This window comes from Drosophila nasuta, chromosome 2R, assembly GCF_023558535.2.
Source record: "Drosophila nasuta strain 15112-1781.00 chromosome 2R, ASM2355853v1, whole genome shotgun sequence".
Taxonomy (NCBI): domain Eukaryota; kingdom Metazoa; phylum Arthropoda; class Insecta; order Diptera; family Drosophilidae; genus Drosophila; species Drosophila nasuta.
This window is the reverse complement of record NC_083456.1, coordinates 9,107,898-9,130,254: the sequence shown is the minus strand read 5'-3', so window position 1 is coordinate 9,130,254 and position 22,357 is coordinate 9,107,898. Positions and strand designations below refer to the sequence as shown.

The 22,357-nt window shown below is 42.4% G+C and overlaps 3 protein-coding genes across 3 annotated transcripts; 1 reads left to right on the top strand and 2 right to left on the bottom strand.

Moving 5' to 3' along the window:
* Positions 1 to 63: 63 nt before the first annotated feature.
* Positions 64 to 13,701, bottom strand: LOC132787107 (PP2C-like domain-containing protein CG9801). The gene is made up of 4 exons (XM_060793997.1): positions 13,341 to 13,701; positions 2,356 to 2,652; positions 1,437 to 2,296; positions 64 to 1,376 (listed from the first exon to the last, which is right to left on the bottom strand). Exons 2-4 carry the CDS (start codon positions 2,493 to 2,495, stop codon positions 118 to 120), a joined length of 2,259 nt encoding a protein of 752 aa, XP_060649980.1. The 5' UTR covers positions 2,496 to 2,652; positions 13,341 to 13,701; the 3' UTR covers positions 64 to 117.
* Positions 13,702 to 14,200: 499 nt separating this feature from the next.
* On the top strand, positions 14,201 to 19,719 carry LOC132787108 (protein NASP homolog). The gene is made up of 5 exons (XM_060793998.1): positions 14,201 to 14,357; positions 17,915 to 18,248; positions 18,315 to 18,928; positions 18,990 to 19,267; positions 19,325 to 19,719. Exons 2-5 carry the CDS (start codon positions 17,938 to 17,940, stop codon positions 19,622 to 19,624), a joined length of 1,503 nt encoding a protein of 500 aa, XP_060649981.1. The 5' UTR covers positions 14,201 to 14,357; positions 17,915 to 17,937; the 3' UTR covers positions 19,625 to 19,719.
* Positions 15,952 to 22,052, bottom strand: LOC132784038 (uncharacterized; the record flags this gene model as incomplete). Its single annotated transcript, XM_060789411.1, has 4 exons — positions 15,952 to 16,520; positions 16,577 to 16,714; positions 20,080 to 20,322; positions 20,711 to 22,052. Coding segments are annotated over 4 exons (2,004 nt in total), but the record flags the coding sequence as incomplete, so codon positions are not given.
* Positions 22,053 to 22,357: the final 305 nt, after the last annotated feature.

Sequence of the window (22,357 nt, the reverse complement as noted above, 5' to 3'; positions counted from 1 at the left end):
CTACACGAATGGAATACCAATTAAATAATATATGTATGTATGCATGTATATTAAACTACACCGTTATGATTACTTGTTTATGTATATTTATGAATGTTGTGAATACGCGTTCAGTGATTAGAAATTGGTCTCTTTGAATTCCTTAGACTGTAGCACAGGTGCCACGTTGCCATTGCCACCGCCACCTCCTCCTCCACCTTTCGTAGTATTATCATCGATGGCATCCGCTGATGTTCCACCCACAGTATAAGCGAGCACCGTGGCATGATCCAGTTTGCCAGGTAATGCAGAGAAGGCGCTACTGTCGACGACACGTTTACGTGCCGCACGATGCTGCATGCGATTCAGCTGCACCTCGCGCTTAACGCCATCGGGACCAGTGGATAGCTTGAAGAAGAGTTCGCGCTGTTCGAGCGTCTTCCGACGCGCCGAGGTGATCATGCGCACGAAATCGATCAGCAGATGGCACAGACGACGCGCTGACGAACAAGGCGAAAAGGTGCCGTTGATGCCATAGCTGAGCAGATCCTCCAGGCGATAAAGCGTCAAGGCGTGTCGCTGCGGTCCCGTGACCAAGGGCAGACCCATCGCTGACTTTGGTATGCGTTGCACTGGTTGCGCTGGCGCATTGGCGGGCGCTGCAGTTGTGACACCGTGACGCGCATCGATTAGCGTCTGGGAGCGCATATACTTGGGTCGACTAGGCGCATTGCTGGGCGGACTGCCGGCTTTTGGTTGGCGCGTTCTCGCTGGCGGCGTGGCCGATGACGAATGCAGTCGCGCGTAGATCGCTGAAGCACTTTTATTCTGACGCTTGGACGCCAGATTGCCGCCAGTTTCTAGATGTTGCATCTTCACATCTGGTGTCCAAGCCTCGGCGAATTTGCCCACCACTGGATCGAAGTTATCGCTGATGCCGTCTGATGTGAGAAATACTATATCGCCGCGTTCCAAACAGCTCATTGAGAAGGTGAGATTACTCAACTCAGGTTTGTTGCCATCAGCGGGTCCCAAAGCACCGAGCGCATCACGCATATCCCGCATTGAGCTAATGTCGTGAGAGCCTTGTGTCAGTTCACGTACGCCATGCTTCTTAGAGTACACATAACCCAGCGAATCACCAACGTTGCAGGAGCACACAACATACTTGCCGGGCGCACCGTCCAACGGCAAAACCACCGCAATTGTCAGTGTGGAGAGCGCGCCACCAACCTCAAGTATACAGCCATGTCCCTCCCACAGACTGCGCAGCAGACTGACAAACAGTTCCTGCGTGGTGGTCGCCAGACATTCCTGCGATTGCCCAAAAACTGCGCGATCCAAGTAGTCCAGACAGCCATGCACCGCGGAGCGAGCAGCCAACCGAGCTCCATCGCCTATAGATGAGTTAAAGAGAGAGTTAGTTGGAGCAATAGGAAATAATTTCAACGGCTTACCCCAGTTAACGCCATCGGCCATTGCCATAGCGGCGGCTTCGCCACGCACCACACAGCCATAACAGTCCGCAATGGGATTGCCCATGGGCTCTTTGGTTAACATATTGTTTTCATACAGCGACACCGAGATGCCATAGGCAAAGTCACAGTCCATCTGCCAGTTGTCCACACCAGCAACTGGAGTACTCAGAGTGCTGTTACCGCTGCTGTTGTTGGATGTCGTTGTGCCGCCCTGATTACTAACTGCCTCACGCAGCAGACGCTCACGTTCCGAGTTCCCATCTCCCGCGGCTCGAGTGGCCTCAGTCTTCGCATTCAATAGATTCTTATTGTTCTGATCCTGGGCAGGACTGCTATTGCTAACCATGCTCACTAAAATTGTGGTGGCCTTGCCGCCTGCTTCGCTTGGAGCAGCCGAAGCAGCTGGCACGGCATTAAGGCTGTGCTTTGAGTTCTTTCGCGAGCGCATGCCAGCAGCATTTGAAGTTGTCGTGGAGCCCGTTCCCGTCGCCGGCTGATCCGCATTACTCTGTCGCCTAGAGCCTGTCGGTCTGGCGAACTTATTGCTCAGACGTGTTGAGGAGTTGAGCGCCGAGACTGGCGGCGTGCTCTTGCGCACGCCATAGGCATCGTCATTCTCCTGCTGTGTGTCGATGAAGTCAATATCATCCGCGTAGCTAGCGCTTAAATGCAATTTGGAGCGCTTGATGCCCGTGAGTCCTTCGTCGGGTCCCGTGCAGGCGGCAGTGATAGTATCCGAGCCACTGGCATAGCGACCCAGCTTCAACACCGGCATCTCTGTGGGATTCTGTCCGTTGTAGATCTCTGGACCGCCGGGCAAAAACTCGCGTTGCATGCGACTGCAAGAAAAGGGAAATGAAACAAGCCTCTATAGTTCGAGACAGGATGCGTGACTTACCCCTCGAGATATTTGGTGATGAAGCTGCCATCGTCCTCGTTCTCCACGTTGCCGTTGACCCGCCGGCGGCCATCGCGCGGTTCCGCAATGAAGCTCAATTGTCGAAAGTACGTGGTGACCTTTTGGCGCAGGGACGGCATCTTGATGCCAGTGAACTCGTCCAATTAGAGATGAGTCTTAATTACACACTGTGTGCGGTATGCGGGCGGTGGTTATAACTGGGGTGGGGGGATTCACCGCCTCCAATTATGGTGCATTCACCTCATCGGCGGCAATTGTTGTGAGAGAAGTCGTTGCCTAAAGAAGATGAGATGACGAGAGAAGTTGGAGAGTTTAATTATCAATAAATTATGCAATTAAATGCGGCATCATCTCTTGCCAGGATGTGCACTTAGTCGCCAAGGGGCATGCGAAGGCAGACAAAAAGCTAAAAAGGATGATTACCCTTACTTCTAATCCTAAAACAGTTTCTCCTCTTCCCGCCTTCTATTCATTTAGAATGAGGAAATGCCTCAAAGGCAGCTCATTTTGGATGCAGAACGAGAGTTGTGATGAAGGGGAAACGGAATGAGGAAGAGACGACGTCACTTTTGAGTTGAAAATGACGTAAGTTCTGTGGGATTCGCATGATTAATGAACTGCTTAATGGTCGGGCTCGTTGCCTTGCGAAAGATTTCAGACGCTGATTATCCCAGAGAACAATTGTTTAAAGATGCCAGCTTAAATTGCAACTACTTGGCATTCAGTTGCATTGCGATTAGCAGCAATTGTGTTATCTTAACAATATAGCCGCAAACAGTTTCTACGGGCAAAAATAAAGTACGATTATCTTCGCATACAAAATATAGTAGTTAAAACAGACGGGAATAAGATGAATTTTCGCACAAGCGATTTATATAAGTAATCAACAGAGACGTAACATGATTGAGATGTGGTGATCGGCTAGCTGATACTCTACGAAAGATTTCTACAAACAAACTTACTGCAATTTTTATAACCAAGCGAATTCATTTTATGCGGTTGTTTATTAACATAAAAATTAATAAATGTTTATTTATGGCATGTAGTTTCTTTATTTATTATATTTAGGCAATTTGAGAAACCCAGTCTTATTGCAAGGTAAAACATTGTAAACAAAGTTATATTTCAGCCTCCTAGCACTTAAAGATTGTGGTGTGCCTCAATAGTTCAGTTATGGAATAGAGAAGCTATTGGTCCTAAGATGGTAAGACTTACAATTATTTAACCGGACTGTGATACTTTACGTAGCATGGAAAATAACATATTTGCCATAAAGCAAGTTGACATAACAGTTTGTTAAGAAACGGCTCAAATTTTACCACACCCTTGGTCTAGCACAGTCGAACAAGCTTGCTTAGTTTGTTTACTTGTTTGCGTATGGAAATTAGATGCAACCAATTAGATTCGCTTGACGACCAGTCAAGCATATACATACATATGTAGACTCACTTTTACATATCATATAAAATATTAGGCATACCGCATTTATACTATTTTACACAGCACAATTAATCAGCCACAATAACAGCTGTCAACTGTTGATGTTTGTTTTTCTAATTGAAATTTATCGCACTTCAAAAGCATGCTTGACTTGGGATATAGAAATTTCATATTACAAACTTCCAGCTGGCGCCTTTCTATGCGATTCTCCTCAGATGTTGTTTACTTACATAATGGCACCTTGACAATAAAGTCAAGACAAGTCGACCTTAGGCCAATCTTTTTCCATTTGAGTAGACAATAAAATGCGATACAAAGACTCGCACTCGGGTTACTTGAGACCCATTGTGGCTATTCAATTGTCCATTAGACACGTGCCTCTGTGTGACGAATGGTCATTTACAACAGAGTTGCCAACATGTTGTGCAGATTGTACTTGTTTTTCTTTTTTTTTACTGCTTTTAAACTTGTTTGTGTCAATGTGTACGACATGTAAAATTTAATTAATGTCGCGAGCAATTTACAAGATAGGGTTGCCATGGTGGCTGTTCATCTACTCTCAGATGACAACTCTGTGCTGGCATAATTATGAATGAAGAATAGTTTCATGAGTCTTTTGTATGCAGATGCAGATGCAGATGGAGAGACGAAGTTGATGTTTGTCGTTCCTCGTGCTGCTTTTGATTGACAGCGGCAAGAGCAAGAGACAGAGAAGAAGGTTGTCCACCAGGTGGCGCTGTAAAGTGGAGCACAGCACATGAATGGAAAAGTATAAATAAATGGGAATTATGTAAATTGTTTGGGCCGCTGAGGCGGATGCTGTGGGTGCGGCAAATCTCTCTTTGAGATTAATGTTGTTGTTGCTGTTATTGTTGCAGCTAAATTGAATTGTTTGCGGCGCTGAAGTACAACATTTCAATCAGTCTGATTGATTGCGGCGAGTATGCGCTTTGTTGCGCTTCAATGCATCGATTGCAACGTACATCATGCAACGTGCTGCATGCCACATGCAACAGGCAAACGACAAGGGGGAATTGGTTAATTTCATTCGAATGGCATCGCAATGCTTGTGGCAATTACTATTCTAGCAGAGCACTCTTCGCTTGATGCCTCTGCTGCGGTCTCAGTTGCCTTGGCTATATAATTAAATTACTTTCCTTGATATTTTGCAATGATTGATGCGTGATCTGCCAAGGGGGAAGTTCAATTCAATTCAATTCAACCTTCGACATGCGACTGAGCTGCAAGCTTGTTGGTTTGTTGGCTTTGGCATTGAACAAAGTGATTATTGTTTTAACACGATTGAGTTTCGCAGAAGAACTAAAGAGAGATAGAGATAGGCAAATAAAGACAGATAGAGGCAAGAGTGTAAGACTCTTTACTAAAAAGTAGAAAAGGAGGCAAATAATTTTCTTTGTTTAAATTAAAGTCAATCTCCTCATCAACCTTTTATTTTTACTCTTGGTACTTATTGCAAATGCAAACAAGATTAACTAAGGAGTAGTTAGTAGACAATCCTATATTCTTTATCAGTATTAACACCACATTTTATTTACCATTTTCATTATATTAAGCGTCATCTATATTCTTTATAAATTCTAGTAGCACATTCTCTTTTAATCAATTTGTTCGACGGTTGGAATGCGGCTTGCTTATAGAGAATACAAACTACGAATTTTAAAATTGTTAATACGCGGTTTGGTTGCCAAACACTTTTCAAGTTTATCTTTCATTTTATGCAGAATGTGGTTAGCGAATTTGAAAACAAATGCAATTCTACACGTATTGCCTCAATGTCATATAAATTCCGATTTCCAATGTCACCAAAGCTTCACAATGATTGTTCAATAATCACCAAAGTTATTTCAGAAACAATTAAGTGTAAATAAAAGAGATTCGTCTGGGATTCTGCTTATATATGACTCTGTGAGACTCTTCAAATTACTGCAGATGTGATTCATATCTTACCATTCGTTAATGTGTCGTAACTTTAACGTTATAGGCTTGGCTCAGAGTATTTCGTAGTCTACTATTCTTGCTTTTTTATCAATGCTCTGGCATTCTGCTGTCCGCCTCGATATGTGTTCCATCACGATAGCGCTTTAATCAACAGCCGATCCCCACGATCTCCACGTTCCCCACATTCATGTATTTATGTGCTGTCTGTATATGTAAATGTTCTGCCAGTCGTGTGCCACATTTAATCGACACTTTCAGCGGGCTGTTCATATTCAAGTCATCAACATTTTCAACACTCTCGGCTAATCAGGCGTGAAAATAGACCCAAATCGCAGCCAACAATTGCGTAAGAATCCATTGGCAAAGGGGGAAATGGGGAGCGTGTAGGCGACAGTGATCCGAAAGGGGTGTTGAAATCAATGTACATAAATATTGAACACATTTAGTAGAATTTTAAATGCGAGCAAAAACAAAGACACTGCGTTCACCGCACTTTCCTCTGGCCCGCCAACTATAAATAATTAAATGATCGTATTTATAGCAACGCTGCCAGATGGCAGATGGCACAAAATGTACACAAAAACCAAACCCAATCAACAATGCCATGACCTGAACCCAACCCGGTTGGATCTGTCTGTCTGGTTGTCTTGCGTTTAATTTGTTTCTAAATTCGCAAATTCGCTTGAAAGATTTATTTTTTGTTTGTTTACGCGTTCTAGTTGTATGTGTTGTTTGTTGTTGTTGTTGTTGTATTATTTCCGCTAAATGCGTATAAATAATTGATTGAGTGAACCCATTGAAAGAGTTTTCCCTGGCCCCATTAATTGTATTTGCACTTGCATCTCATCAAATTAGAGAGACAAGGTACAAGGGCAACTTGCAGCTTGCATCTTGCAATTGCTTGCAACTAGTGGCAGGACTCGTGCAACATTTTCTAAAGAGCTGCATAGAGACCTTGTGTGTGGCAGGTTCTTTTGTGCGTGTCTGCTGAATAGTTGTTGATTTAATGCTCAACCAAGTGGGAAACATGCAGCAGAAAAGTCAACAAACAAGTTAGCATAGACAGTTAATGGCTAAAAGGAAGGGAGGGAGGGAGGCGGAGCGACAGCGACACAGTTAATAGCCGTCGGCTGCTAAAAAGCCACAATGACAAATGCGTCGACGACGCGCTGAAAGATGATGATGTCGACGATGTGCGCTCAGCGACTTAGGCATCTCAAGGTGGCTGCTGCATTCATTCGGGGGTCTTGCCATAAGTCAAGTGCATTGCTAGACGAAAAGCCATTCAACATAAAGCAACACACACACACACACGCACACACTCGCGGAAAAGAAAGTGAATGTTTTTTTGCGCTTTGATTCATTGTCAGTTTCAGCCAAGTTTGAGCTATGTTTTTTGACCCAAAACGAAAGCTGAAGGCCATCAATTCATAACTTTGTTAACTGCCAACTCAAGTCATGCATTATAATGGCTTAGTTTCGTTGCTTGTTTTAAGAGAACTTAAGAGCATAATTTCTTAAACAATTCACTATCATACGGGCAGCTTAACTAAAGAAGTAGCTTAACAGATAAGACTACAAATGGCTTATGAAACAAATGAATATTATAATGAACAATAAAATTGTAGCAATTAATTAACGATTTTAATTAAAATCTATACGATCTACCAGACGAACTTATACCTGTTTTAATATATATCATTTAATGATATATTTTATATAATTTAACTTATGAAATATTGAGTCAAATCTTTCTAAGTTAAATAAAAGTAAAGCTAAACGAGGAAGTTTTACTTTAAATACAAAGGAATTATATGTTACATATGGTTAACTCTCTGGTAGAGTTTGTCGCATGCGACACTTTTTAAAGTGAAAAAACATAAACTGAAACAATTTTAGAAATAAGCACTACATTTAGAACTTAGATTGATTTTAGGAACTTTTTCTGTTTTACGACAAAATATATAATTAAATTTTCAAAATAGAAAAATAATTTCAAAATCATTCTTATCTCAAATTAAATATTCATCTAAACGACATAGAATTATATTGAATATTTTTTCATTTATATTGAAATTAGATTGACTTAATTGCTAAATTAAGATATTAAGATAAAACTTTATAGCGTTTTCCACTTAAATTTTCATTGATCTCATACCAAAATGAAATCATAAATGCGACTTTTGAGTTTTTCTTTTATAATTTTATTTATCGATCCACAAAATTTTGCTACTCTCTACTCCTAGCACTGTACGTGAAAAATCAACAGAAATTACTATATGATATGTTGTGTTTCAAAGTCGAAATAAAAAAGACTTTCACATTTATTTCAGCTCATCTCTGTAGGGGAATTTAATTTGCATCATGCCCTGAATTTTCTCTACATTTCTCTGAATTCTTAGCATATGTGTAAATGGTAGGTAGTTCCCCACATCTAAATATAGCATCTGCCCGACAGAGTTTAGGTCTATTTCGGTTCTATTCAGGCGCAGTAGAATGTGTAATCAGGTGTAAAGACGCCGAAATGAATCATGAAAGACGTCAGCAGACTCCCAGAGTCCAGGCACATCCCAGAATGCAGGCAGACTGTTGGCCTGTTGTTTGCTGCTATTTGCAGAGTCCAGCCACCGCTTGGGGCTCCATTAAAATCCGTCTAATTAAAATTGCATGTGATGAAAATGGCATACACAAACAACGTAGCACACAATGCAGTTCCTTCACCTCGTCGTCAAGTCGAGGAGTGGGCGAAGAAGTGTCGTTGTTGTAGTTTGGGGTGCTGCATGGAGTTCGCCCCTATTCATGCCGCATGCCACATGCTACATGCCACATTGCCACATTGGTGGCAGTACCAGTCTCGGGATTAGGCTGGGGCATTGCTTAAATTGCCAGCTAATTGGCTTTGGAGTGGTTGTTGCGTGGTGCGTTCATTTCCTGCAACAAGCTGCACGCCGAAAACAATTTGCATTAATGGCTAGCGTTGGAGGCAAGTTCCATTTTCCACCTTCCCCATTCCCCGCTCTACAATCATCATAATTTCCAGCTTCAAGCATTAATGCAACACTCGAACGTGCCGAAACTGAAAGTGTGAAATAAAATCCATAAACGGAAAAGTTGCCTTCAATTTCGCTATAAATTTGTATTGCATTCTGTTTGATTCCATTGATTGGGGTAGCTGGGAGGTATTGGGGGCGATGCCATTTGATGGCATCTTACTGTGTTAAAAGTGCACTTTCACATGCAATGCTTTGACGTCGAAGTCGATGACGATGACGATACTTGGAGCCCACCGCCTGTGTTTTATCGCCTGCCATAATGACGCATTACTTTTTACCCCCTTGAAAGGGGTTGCGCACCACCCCTAGAAAATGTGTCAGCGAGTGAGTGTGAGCGTGAGTGCGAGTGTATGTGTGAATTCCATTCTCTTATCGCCCATTTTCGTTGCATGTTTCAACCATGTGCTTTTGGGGTCGCGCCTCTTGGCCCCGTTTCTCGATGGGGACCCCAAAAACTTGAACGAACTTCCTAAGTCTAAGTAAGTAAATACTTGAGGCAAGTACAATATGAGTGAGACTTCGTTCGACTCGAGTAAATAGGGCGAACGGGGCTCTTTCTCGCCTTTTGTTTTGGGGCCAAGTCGACAAACTGTAATTACCAGTTTCAGCTACTAGCAGATGACTAAATGAGCGGGGTTTTTCCCTACAGCTGCAGCAAATATAAAGACCATTTTTTTTTAGAGAACATGTATCAAAGGAAAAGTAGAAGAAAGTAGACATTAAGCTCATAAGTAAGACAGCAACAGTTTTGCTTGACTTCTAAATAACGTTCTATTTTCATAGAATAATGAGTTGTATCAGATTTTCATTTAATAAAGTGCTTGTTAAAGCTTCTTGTGTCTATTTAATATCTATTAATATTATTACAATCCAATATATTATCCCTAATAATAAATGACTTAATTAATGAATGACTCAATTAATAAATGACTTAATAATCGTCATACTTATTGCCCTAAGATTGTAAATAAAAAACAAATCTAAAAAGAAAATTCCACCTTGCATAATTTTTTATTATTATCTAAGCGCTTTGCCATAATTAGCTATAAACCTATGCAAAATTTGTTGTCATTCAAGGCATTTCCTTGTTCTTTTATAAGCAAAGTTGGCGTTTGTTGTTCAATGGATACATGACAGGCAGCAGCTCTAGCTCCATGTAGGACTTATGATTGCAGTGCACGGCACAACACAGCACATGAATAAATTAGCCTATGGGCACGGCCTCAGAGTAAAAGGCACGGCTTCAGTTTCAGTTTCAACGTCAGCTTCGGCTGAATGACAGGCTTGTCTGTCAGGCATACTAATAAGTTTAATAAGTTGCCGCAATTGAAAAATCAACTGTGTAACTCCCCAACGCAAATGCCAAATGCATTGCGAGTGGGAGATCTGGAAAGCTAAAAAGGAGAAATACAAAAAAGCAAACACTGAACTGAGTTGCAAGACAAAGAATCAAATACTAAGTAGAAAATGTAAATGAAATCTAAATGGTTTGGGTATCAAATGCAAAGAAGTCAAGGCCCGGCCAAAGAACTGTGCGAAACAAAAGACCCCGCAACATCAACATCAACATTATCAACAACAACAACTACAGTAACAAGGGCAACAACTGCTTCCCCTTCTCTGTTGTCTGATGTCTGGTGTCAAATGTCTGCCCACTGACGTCGCCAGCGTTTGGTCAAGTTAGCTGTGCCAGGTGCCATTGCCATTGCCTGATACCCACACTCTCCTAGATATCGAGTAGTAGCTTTAATTTGAGTTTCATTGGCCGGATTAGTCATCGTTATAAACTGGACACGACGCGTGCTTAGAGCGAAAAACAAATAGCTAAAGAATTCAATGAACTTTTGCCAAAGCTTTGAGCTAATTGTTTTCGCTATGATCTTGATGAGCGTGAATCATTTTCGAAAAGCAATTCTACAAGTTTCAAGGTTTAGCAATTTATCGACTCTCGCATCGTTAAATTATTGCTAAAGAATGAAGCTCTAGAGTTCTATCGAACTCTTTAACCAGTTAATGCTTTGGGAATAAAAACGAGCCAAACTATATGTATATATCATAAAATGCCACTGAGACAACAAAGGAGAAGCCAATTCAATGGCTGGTTGGGTGGTTGCTTGCTGTCTGGCCACCGAGCTTGGGACCGCGCCAGCTGTGGCGGGAGTTAGACAGACTGGGGCGCAACTTTATGCAGCATCCCTCGTTTGGGCCAACAGCAGTTGGCCTGAACAAACAACCCCAAAAAGTGACTGCCCCCCTCTGTACCAAAACAGAAGCATGTGGAGTGCATAGTTCACTGCCAGCTGCTAAAACAACAAAAACACCAGCAACAAAATTCTTTTTGCCTGCTGGCGAAAGTGATTGAATTCCAACAAGATTCGTGGCGCCACAAGAATTAAGTGCTGGAAAAACTTTCTCGCATGAAATTAAGGCTGCATTGAATCAGCTGGAAATCTTTTTGACACAAGCATGCGAGATTTAAGACGTAAAGAATTGAATTGAAAAAAGGCCAAGAAAGTTGTAAAATGCAAATGCAAAGAAAGAATACGAATAGAAATTTATTTAGTGGCTCGAAAGTTAAATGAAATTCCGATATTGCAGAAAACTATCAAAATATTTAAAGTGTATACATATTAAAAGCTATTGTAAAGCTGCGATAAATATAAAATTATAGTTCTTATTAACTAAATAATACATAAATACTTATGTAATATAAATGTAACTACTTTTTAATAATGAATTTTCGTTCTTATTCTAATTGGGCTTTTTCTCTAATCAAATATGTCATAAATAATGAATCATGTTTATAACCAAAAATCCCTTTTCGAAAGATTTTTAATATTCTTTTCATTTTTAAAGCTTTTTAAATATGTAAATGATTATTGTTTACATGGTTGTAATTCAATTCTTTGTAGAGACTGCAAACGAAACTAACAAAATGTGCAATTGTTTTCGTTTTGGAAAATAAAATATAATCTTTTACATATATTTTGGTTTCCCCGTTTTATTTGTCATTTACGTAACCCTTAAGCCTTTCTGTACGATTTTCCACACACTAAGCGGCCAGCATATTGTGGCTGGACAAGAGACACAGAATTTATAATTCATTTCCTGTTATTTTCCGCTTTTGCCACAATTTACACAGCGAACCAGGCGCTTAGGAAGCAACCTCCAACACATACGCCTAAGGTATCTTCCCCCAATCAATTTGTGGCATGCCGTGCACTATGTTATCCTTGGCAAGTGTGCAGGCATAAGGCACCCGCAACGTCATCATAGCCCTCGTCATCATCATCATCATCATACTCGACCATCGAATCGAGCCGTGTCATGTGCCGCTTTGACGTTGCCCCGGTGGTTGCATGTAGTGAATAGCCTGCTGCATTTGGAAATTGCCAAATGTTCTTTCGGTTTTTGCGCAGTAAAAATAACTTAACTGACGACAGGAAACGGGACACAAGTGATGCGGGGAACTTGCGACGTCAAATTTAGCAAAGTTTATAAAAACGAGGAAGCTTCATTTATTCCGAACTGACAGATGCCCTGCATTTTTTTAGATGTTGCGAATGATTTACTTTGTAAAATTAAGTATACGTAATTCCAAAGTTCAAGAAAAATAAATATTTTAGAAACTGAGCATTGCTCTTAATATCTGTCAATCTGGGAGGGTTTTAGATTTGTAATATTTAAAGACAACCAAATCAGTTTTGTATTTGTAATTTTTAAAAATATTTATCGAACAATTGTTTAAAATTACATGTATCCTTTTACCGTTAAAAACCTACATGACATCTAAGCTGCTGTCTAAGCGCCAGTGTTGCGAAAGTGGAGAAAATGACAAGTGGCACGGGAATAGTAAATTAAATGATTTACAGCTGCAGCAGCAAATTAACTGCAGTTAACACAATTTGACACTAGAGCCTCTTTTAGTTAGACCAATTTCACGCCCTATTCAGATGAACAATTGAACAAGTTATCACAAACTTCATAACGAAATAAGAAACCGGTTATTGCAGCAACAACAACAGCAGCAGTTGTGCGAAAGCTTTTACGCAGTTATTGTTGTTGTTTTTGTGGTTGTAGTATGATGACGGCGGCGTCGCAGCAGCTGAGATTTTGCAGCTGTCTGCGAAGTGCAGAGCAGGTGAATCAGAGGAATCCTCCCCACAAACACAAACACACACACGCACACACATCGACATCAGCAGGCAGTCAACGAAGCAGCATAAGCATCAGTAAAAACAATGAAGACATCGGCCAAGTTGAATGACAAAAGCAACAAAAAATTAAAAAACAAACACGTACACATACACGCTAGCATACCAATACATTCTCGCACTCACTTTCGACAACAAAGTGGAGCAAGGCACAAAACAAAATAAGACAAAAACAAAGAGTCAAAGTTGATGGCGAAGCGTCATACGACTAAAAATCAATAGAAGTGGGAAGCTAACTAAAGGACAACAAAACAAAGAGCAACAGCATAAAAACTAATAAATACAAACATATACTTACAATAATTGTTATGGTCGGTCGTTCTTATCGGGTGCGACTACGATGGATGCTTTTACATATGTTGTTGGTTGGCGCCACACACGCACGGGCTGTTCTTGGTTGCGGGTGGTGCAGGGTGGAGGCGGGCGGCAATGTAAATGGCTGTTTCTTGGTGGTGGTGTTTGTCAAAATTTAACCACTAAGGGTAACTTATTTATTTCAATGTTTTAGTTATGAAGCGCACTATTAAAATTTGGAGCTGTATGTAAACAAATTTATGTCGTATTGCCGTTTGTTTATTCAAATGTCAACTTCGCCCGTAATTAAATAAAATTTCGAAAACACGACTCGCACATCCATTCACAATGACTTCTGAAATGTAACTATTGCCGTTGAGAAATGGCAGCGTGACCACAAGTTTAATTTCGAAATGTGCTTTTGGGGTCAGCAAATATGCCTAAAATATTGTGGCTGGTAACACTTGAAAACGGATATTGGTATATTAAAAAGATTCGCGTATTTTTTTTAAATACATTTTTTCTTCAATATTCCACTACAAAACGAAACACTGTCTTGAAGATTTTTTTCTAGCATATAGATCTCACGTAAAGAAGTTCTGAACATTGTATTCTTAATGAAGCGACAATCCAATAACTGAATAATTGCTGTTTTTTTTAAGATTAGCACTGTTTTTCAGCATTTTAATACCAAAAAAATTGCATATGTTCGTAATGGTCGAACAGCTGATTAATTTGAAATTGAACTGCCAACTTGTTTGAACTGCCAATTGCTCAATGGCTGGCAGACCTATCGACACGCGCACATATGTGAGTTCAACCGATATCTGTAAATGGTCACAGTGTGACCATTTTCATGTTCTCATACATATCGATAGACTCGCGATAATTCCTCTGTCTTCTTTCGCATTTGGCGGCGCTCGCTCGCATAATTTTCGCAAATAAACGTAATTTAATTGTTGTGTATCGTTAAAAAGCAGCAGCACCATTTTTTTTGGATAACTACACTCATAATTTAAAGGTAAGATTTTGTACATTGATAGGAGAAATGCCAACGCTATAGTACTTAAAATTCGCAACACACATATACGAACACACACTGGTGCATGCAGCCAAATACACTCAGACATGAGATTTTTGCGAATCTCGTGTGTCCAAATGCTGTCATTATTTTATACAAGTGCAAATATGTGAACTGCTACGTAGTTATTGTGTTAAAGCATTTAGGCCCAATTGCGATGCCGGTGTGTTTCTTTTGCGCGGGCGGCAGCGGTAAGCGGCGAATGGCGGGCTCGCACACACACACGTACCTAGCGACGCGCGCACATACATACACTCACACATGCATAGGCACGCACTCACACAGGTGAATGAACTTTTTTGCGTTGTTTTGTAATCTTGATTTTTTGCAGTACATGCATACATATGCATGTATGTGTGTACAAGTGTTCATACATATTTAATTGTTTTGAGTGCGTGCTAATAAAAAACACTTTATCTTAACATGGCTTTTTTCTGCTAAGCTCTTTGCTCCTGAGGCAAAGCAAAGCTGACGATGATCCTCGTCGATTCGGCCCGAGTTCGTTTTTGTTCGTTCATTTGGCAGCTGCATCTTTTTTTGCCCATTTATTAATATTGGCTTGGCGCTCTTTTTTGAGTTTATTGTTTGTTTCATTGTGGCGAAAATGTCGCAGACGTTTTCTTTACTTTTCCTTCATACGGCGAGTTCATTTGCATATTTGCTTAATTTGTTTCAACAGCAGCAGCGACAGCAGCTTGCTCAATGTTAATGAACCTGCGGTCGCATTTCGCCCGATATTTGTACAATACAAAATTTCATAAATTTCGCACAATTTTCTGTTTTGACGCTTTGCACGCGTTATAAATGATTATTTATAGATCACGGCCGTGTCTTCCCCCCTTTTTTCTCTTTCCAGAAAAGAAAGAAGAAATTTGACAAGTTGTCGCTTAAAGAAATCGCAATATTTTCATATTTTATTTTTATTTTTTATTAATATTTAATTTTAATTGTTATAATTTTAATTTATTTTTTGGTTTTTGGTTTTCTCTATTTAAGGCAAAGCGTTTGCATAAAAATACACTTGTTGGTTTAGTTTCAAGAAGTTTTGTAAACCATAGTTTAAACTTTAAAGCACTCTATGTATATTATATGGTTTTTTGATGTTGGTTTGTTTCCCGGAACTACTTTTTGCATATTTGCATAGGCCCCACTAACTTGTCATTGGTAATGCTCTAGAGGCAAGCGAAATTGTTACTAGATTAAAGCGGCATCAAAAGCAAAAAGCCCCGTTTGGGAATTTGTAAATAAACCCCGAACATTTCAAGTTCTACTTTGTATCGATAGTTGTTGTGTATAGAGTTTTCATTTGTTTTTCTTTTTTTGGGATCTTTTTGACATATTTCTTTTTGATTCGTGTAGAATAGCTAACTGTAAATATATATATAATGTATACAAAAATTTTATGTGAGAGAGTTGTAAATTTGATTTACAATAAGATTAAGACATAATTGCAATAAGTACAAGTATAAGGTATAATTTATACGTATTAATATAAGAACAAGGCAATTGATTTTTTGTTGCGGGTATTTGTAGGTTTTCTTTGTTTTTTTTTTTGGTTTTGGTACATTTTTTAACCAAAGATGAGAAGGGAAAAATACAGGATTAATTATGTAGAAGAATAGAAGGGAAATTTGGGGGAAGCTCAGAGTATGTATTTGCCCTTGCCCCGATGCTCCGCTTGCCGCGTCGACGATGTGGCACCCACACCCAACAAATAGCTGGCACTGGCGCCGCTGCTGCTGCCACTGCTGCTGTTGGTGGTGCTGCCATAGCTGCCATAACTATCGTAGCTGCCATAGCCGCCGAGCGGCAGGGCGTTTAGCTAAATCATCAAGGCCGAGAACGGGTTGTAGCGCATGATCTTTGACAGCAGAATCCATAGCACCGATGTGATCGCACACAACACTACACCGCCCCATCCCAGATCGAGGCTCCACGAGGTAAGGAACACGCGGGAGCCCAGCAGCGGCTTGGCCACAATGGCCACGCCACCGGGACGCGCCACAATCCCGTCGACGGTGCCATCGTAATCGCTGTCCAGCATGGGGCGCCCTTGCTGCCGTTTAAAGTGGATGATCATGAGCGTAAACAGCGCAAAGAGAGCTAGGAGAGAGAGTAGAGTTTGTAATTGAACATTAAATCCTGCTGAAGTTACTCACCTGCCAGCAGATACATGACTCCCGTGATGAGAATGGCACTGATTTGACGCTGACAGACGCCAAAGGCGCCTACCAAAGCAGCGCTGCCCAGGATGATGAGGCAGACCAGTGAACAGGATATGGACAGGTTTTGCATTCCTTTAGACGCAGACAAGAGATTATTTAATTAATCTTAATCAAACATATATTTTCATAATGGGAACGTTAAATTACAAGGGATGGGGAAACGCATAAAATTCACATTGCAAAAGCCAAGCTTAAAGCGTTCGAAACATGAATGATGGATTGTATAATGCATACAGCTGGAAAGTCAATAACTTTAGCCCGCTTAAGCCCGCCTAGCAATCTCGTATTAAATATATAATACCTTCAATCAGAACAAGAGTTAAACCAATTACCCAATTGAGTGCACAGACTGCGTCAATGAAATCGAGCGCAAAACAAACTGACCAAAAACCAAAATGGCCAATGCGATTTACAACGTTTTGTAGCTCTTGTCCAAGTGCTAACCACAGTATGACCTATATTTAGAGCAGCTTAGAGTGGTAGGAAGAGGTGGAGCACACGTGTCTATCGACAATGGTTTGGTGGCCAACAGAGTTAGTGACTGCTGGGGTAATTACTATATGTATTTCATGTCGTTATCTGCGACAAACACAGACACACACTCATTCATTTATTATGTCCTCGACTCTGTGTGGTGGCTACTGCATAATGTAGTCCTCTTTCGAATTCTTTCCTCTGGGGGATTTGTGTTAATGACTTGTGAAATGTGCGGGCAGAAGAGCAGGTCGAACGATTTAAGCCTGTGTGTGATTGTGGGATGACCTGATCCAGAAAAATGTACAAAATGTGTATGGAATGTGTGCAAATGAATGCTGTGCGTTGTGCGGTGTTCTGGTCTTGGCGAAAAGCAGAATAAAATGCAAGATATACAAGTAAAGATTTTTATTTTTGTTGATTTTCATTGCCGGTCTCTCTACATACATCTAAGGTGACGTCTAGGGCACAACCTCTACAAGTTTTTGTTTTTGTTGGGTGGGAGAAAGGAATTTATGTGTGGAGTCAACGGATGAAGTGCCAATTGAGGTGGCAATCAAGAACGTAAATAAAAAAAATTTGACAAATCAATGGAAACCAAAAGGGAAAAGCCAAATGGCTTTGGAAATGATTGACGCAGTTAATACTCTGCTCATTTCATAGGTGTTAATGATTTATTTAATACTATGTAAAAAAAAAAAGCTGTCCATAAATCTGTATCAGCTATAACTCCATGTAAACAGTACCATATTTGCATCAACTGATATTAACTGAATTTCTATAATCTTCCATTTGCAGTTCACTTGCCAAAAAACGCTGAAATGTCCGCTGAAGCTGAAGCAATTGTCACAACGGCTGCTGCCGACGATGTTGCAGCACCAGAGAAGACAGCCGTCGAACCCGTTGCCGCAGATACCACGCCCGATAAGAAGGCTGTCGTGGAGGACAGCGTCAAACCAGAGCAAGATCGTGAGGAGAAAATACTGAAGGGCAAGGAATTGTTCAGTCAGGGATCTCGCAACTTTCTGGTTAAGAGCTACGACGAGGCAGCCGATGAGCTTAGCCAGGTCTGTCAAATATACGAGGAGGTCTACGGCGAGTTGGCCGACGAACTGGGACAGCCACTGTTGCTGTGAGTATAGTGAAGTAATCAATGTTTATCAGAAGCAGTTGAATTGATTATTGTTTACCTTGGCAGCTATGCAAAATCGCTGATTGCGATGGCGTTGGATGAGAACAAAGTAATTGATGTACCCGACGAGGCGGCCGACGATGAGGACGAGGATGTCGATGAGGACGATGACAATGAGGACGGTGAGCCCAATGAAGACAAAAAGTCAGCCAAGGCTAATGGAGCAACAAATGGTAAAAAATTGGACAGCATCAAGGAAGGCAGTCCCTCCGATGAGGCCGATTCCACTGGCGATGCCGAAAACTCGAAGGCTGACAAGGAAGAGGGCGGCGCCAAGCCACCAACAGGAGTTGACGAAGTGAGCAGCAGCAATGGAAACGTTGCTGGTGGAACTAACAATGACGATGAGCGTCCCAGCACCTCGAATGGTAATGGAGATGTCACAGCTAGCACTAGCAATGGCGCAACAGCTAGCATGGATGTAGACCAAGAGGAGGATAATGAGGAGGGCGAGGGTGTCAGCGGCAGTTTGCAGCTGGCCTGGGAGATACTCGAAGCAGCTGCCAAGATATTCTCACGCCAGGGACTCAGTGGATTGCCCTACTTGGCCGATGTGCAGACAGAGCTGGCCAATATTGAATTTGAGAATGGCATTCTGGATGCAGCACGCGAAGATTATGGTAAAATAACTTGGGCATAATTTTTTGTCGATTAGCTACTAAATTTTGCTTTTATCTGCAGAGAAAGCGTTGAAGATACATGCTGAACTGCCTAATAAGAATCGTCGAGCTCTCGCCGAGTTGCACTACAAGATCGGACTCACATATCTGATGCAACAGCTGAACAAAGAAGGCGCCGCCGCTTTGCGCAATTCTAGTGTGCTGATCGAAGAGGAGATCAGTGAGAGCAAGGCCAAGGAGAATCTCACGGAGCGTGAGAAGAGCAACATGCTCGATTTGGAGGAGACCAGACAGGAGATTCTGGTCAAGATACAGGAAATCGAAGAGACACAGGCTCAGGTAAGCTCAGCAATGCTTCATGAATCAAACGGAAAGCTAATCTTGTTTAATTTATAGACCATCGCAGAGGTGCGCGCCGCCTTGGACAGTTATATTAAGCCCATGAGCAGCAGCAACGCTGGCGCAGGAGCTGGATCTGAAGATGCAGCCGCCTCGTCATCGACAGCAGCTGCTACGGCTAATGGGGCTGCTTCCAGCTCGTCGTCATCGACAACATCGGCTGCCTCTTCGTCGGCCATCAGCAGCAGCTCGGCCAAGCCAACAGATATCACGCATCTGATCAAACGCAAGAAGCCCGAGGAGCCCAGTTCGGAGGCCGAGGCTGTATGCTCGCCAGCCAAGCGTGCTGCGGTCTAGAATTCGGTTCCATGACTGCACATTCCAGTTAGACATCTACTCACATTCACATCCACAACACACAACAAAAACACATGTCACATTCTCACACATCAGCTACTTAAAAAACACACCCACTCACTACTACTCCTCCCTCTTCCTTTATTCTCCTAATTAAGTGTAAACTTTTTGTTTGCTGTTTTGAACTACAAATCATCCACTATAAGTCTGTAAGATTACAATCACAATTAGTGCTAAGTGCGTTCATAAAATAATGTTTTTATATTAAAAAAAAGAAGAGAAACTAAAAAACGAAACGAAATGGGAAACGAGTGCGAGTACGACGAGAACGAATAATAAAGGGAACAATTGCCTCGAAAAAATAAAATCAAAAGGAAATGGAATGTAACGAGGAAAGGGTCTTCTATATGTGAGTCAGAAGTTTATTCAGGGCTGGATTGCGCCACAATACGTACTCAGATGCGGCTGCAGTGTGATGACCTGTGACTCACTGTGCTGCCAATCGTTGCGCTGCTCCTCGCCACGCGCGTTCTCCATGGACCCAGCCAGATAGTTGACACACGGTGGCGCACCGCGTGGAAATTTTGGATTGCGCCGCAGCTCCTGTAGCTGCTGCATGGGCAGATCAATGCACAATGTCCAAATGCCGCCGTGCATCGGTACCAGAAACACTGAATCCCGTCGAAAGCGATGATCGGCTGTAATTAAGAATTGCAATTATACAAGGCAGCATAACTGGTTAACATAATTGAACCGATAAAGTGGGGTATTTTAATGAGCGGACGGATGCTTAGTCCAACCTTTTTGTCTTGCATGTACTAGTATTATTATATTATTTAAAGATATGAGATTTATTATGACGAAAAGACTTATTGACACTTATTTTTGCTGGTAATGCAAATATCAGTAGGGAATAGTTTTGAGATCGAACGGCAAGACTTCATCAACATCTTTTCATAGTATGCAAAATGTGATTTGTAAATTAAACTTTAGCTTTCGGTTTTCAATTTTAAACTCTGCTTTGTCTCGTCTAAAGAGAATAGTTGCCGCTAAACGAGGACAATTTCGTAAAGATTGTTAACTTACCCCTTTTATCCGGTTTGAGCACAGCGACCTTTTCATCGAGCAGCCACTCCAGATGCAGCCCAGAACGATTGGAGTAACGATCGAGACTGTTGCGATCCCAAGTCACGTGCTCCCAGTGATCAGTCATGATAGCAGCACACAGCATCGCCGTGGCGCTGGTTGTCATCAGGAGTGTGACAAAGAGGAACAACACTGGCGGCGGTCCCATGCAGCAGCTGGAGCAACAGGCACTGGCGCCTGTTCCGCTGCCCATGCCGAGACCGTCCATATGCGAACTGAGCGATGTGGATGTGTCCAATCCACCAACACCACCTCCAGCACTGCCGCTCCCCCGACGCTGTATGACCTTGGCGCAACTGTTCTGCCGCAGTAAAATACTGTTGCTGCGTCTCAGACTCTCAACGGCAGCAGCTGCGGCCGCTGTAGTTGCTGCGTTGCCAGCGGCGTCAAATTGCAAGGAGCCGCCAACGACGGACGAGGGATGCTCATAAATGCTATTGTGCCGACTGGGCGCAAAATAGTAGCAAGTAGTTTGACGTGGCGTCAAATCGGTTAACTCTGGTCCCGCACCACCGGGCAGCTCCTCATTGCTGCTGGAGTAGACGATCGATTGCTTGAACTGATTGGAGTAACAGTTCTGCTTGAAGGATTGCGAAGATGGTTGCTGTTGCGCTGATGCTGGAGGCTGTTGCACGTACAGCGCCTCGTAGTCGCAGTGATGCGGATTGCGATAGATCACCGGCCACGAGCGTGTCGTCTTCGAGTTGTGGCTGTAGCTGTTGGTCGTTGTGGTGCCCGTGGTGCTGTGTGTGGTGGCGGCGGTGGCAGCGGCGCAATGTTCCTCCACCAGCGGCGTTAACTCGTTGGGTGCCTCAATGTCGCCTCCAATTGATTGCAATTGCTGCTGCTCCTGATCCTCTTGTTGCTGATGTTGCTGTTGCTGCTGCTGTTGCTCGTCCAGTTGCGTCGTGGTTGCCAGCTGTCGCTGCAAGACGTTCTTGGCAGCGCCGCTGCCACTGGCCGACCAATTGCCAGGCTCGGCGGTCAGCAAACTAAAGTCCTCCTCCTCGACCAGAGTGGCGTTGCCCACGGCTATGCCTAAGCCTGGCGAGAAAATGCTGTTAGACGTCGGCTGTGAGCGGCTGCGCAGCAGCGTAATGTGTTTGTTCGGTGCATCATGTTGCAGCTGTTGTTGCTGATGCAGCTGTTGCTGGCCGGCGATGGTCGGCGATGTGATGCTCACCTCCGGCACACATCGTGCCGTCACCTTGTACCGACTGCCGCTGCCAACGCTGACGCCGACGCCAACGCCAACGCCGGCCGCGGCAGCGCCCTTGGCACGTACCAGTCATAAGTCAGAGCTCTCGCGTTTTTTGATCTTGTTCAAGCTCATGTGGTTCGTGGTGGATTTGGTGGTTGTGGTGGCTTTGGTGGTGACGTTGGTGGTTGCTTGTATGCTCAGGATGAGAGTGTTGTTGTTGTTGTTACTGTTATTGTTTCTGTTACTGTTGAGTTTGATTTGCTTTTGTTACTAGAAATTGTGTGCGGCGCCTAAAAGTCTACTATGCCAAATTGTAACTTTGCTTGTGCCACAAAAGAAAACTACTAGCGGCGTTTGGTTTTGCTTTTGTTTTTATAGTTTTTTTA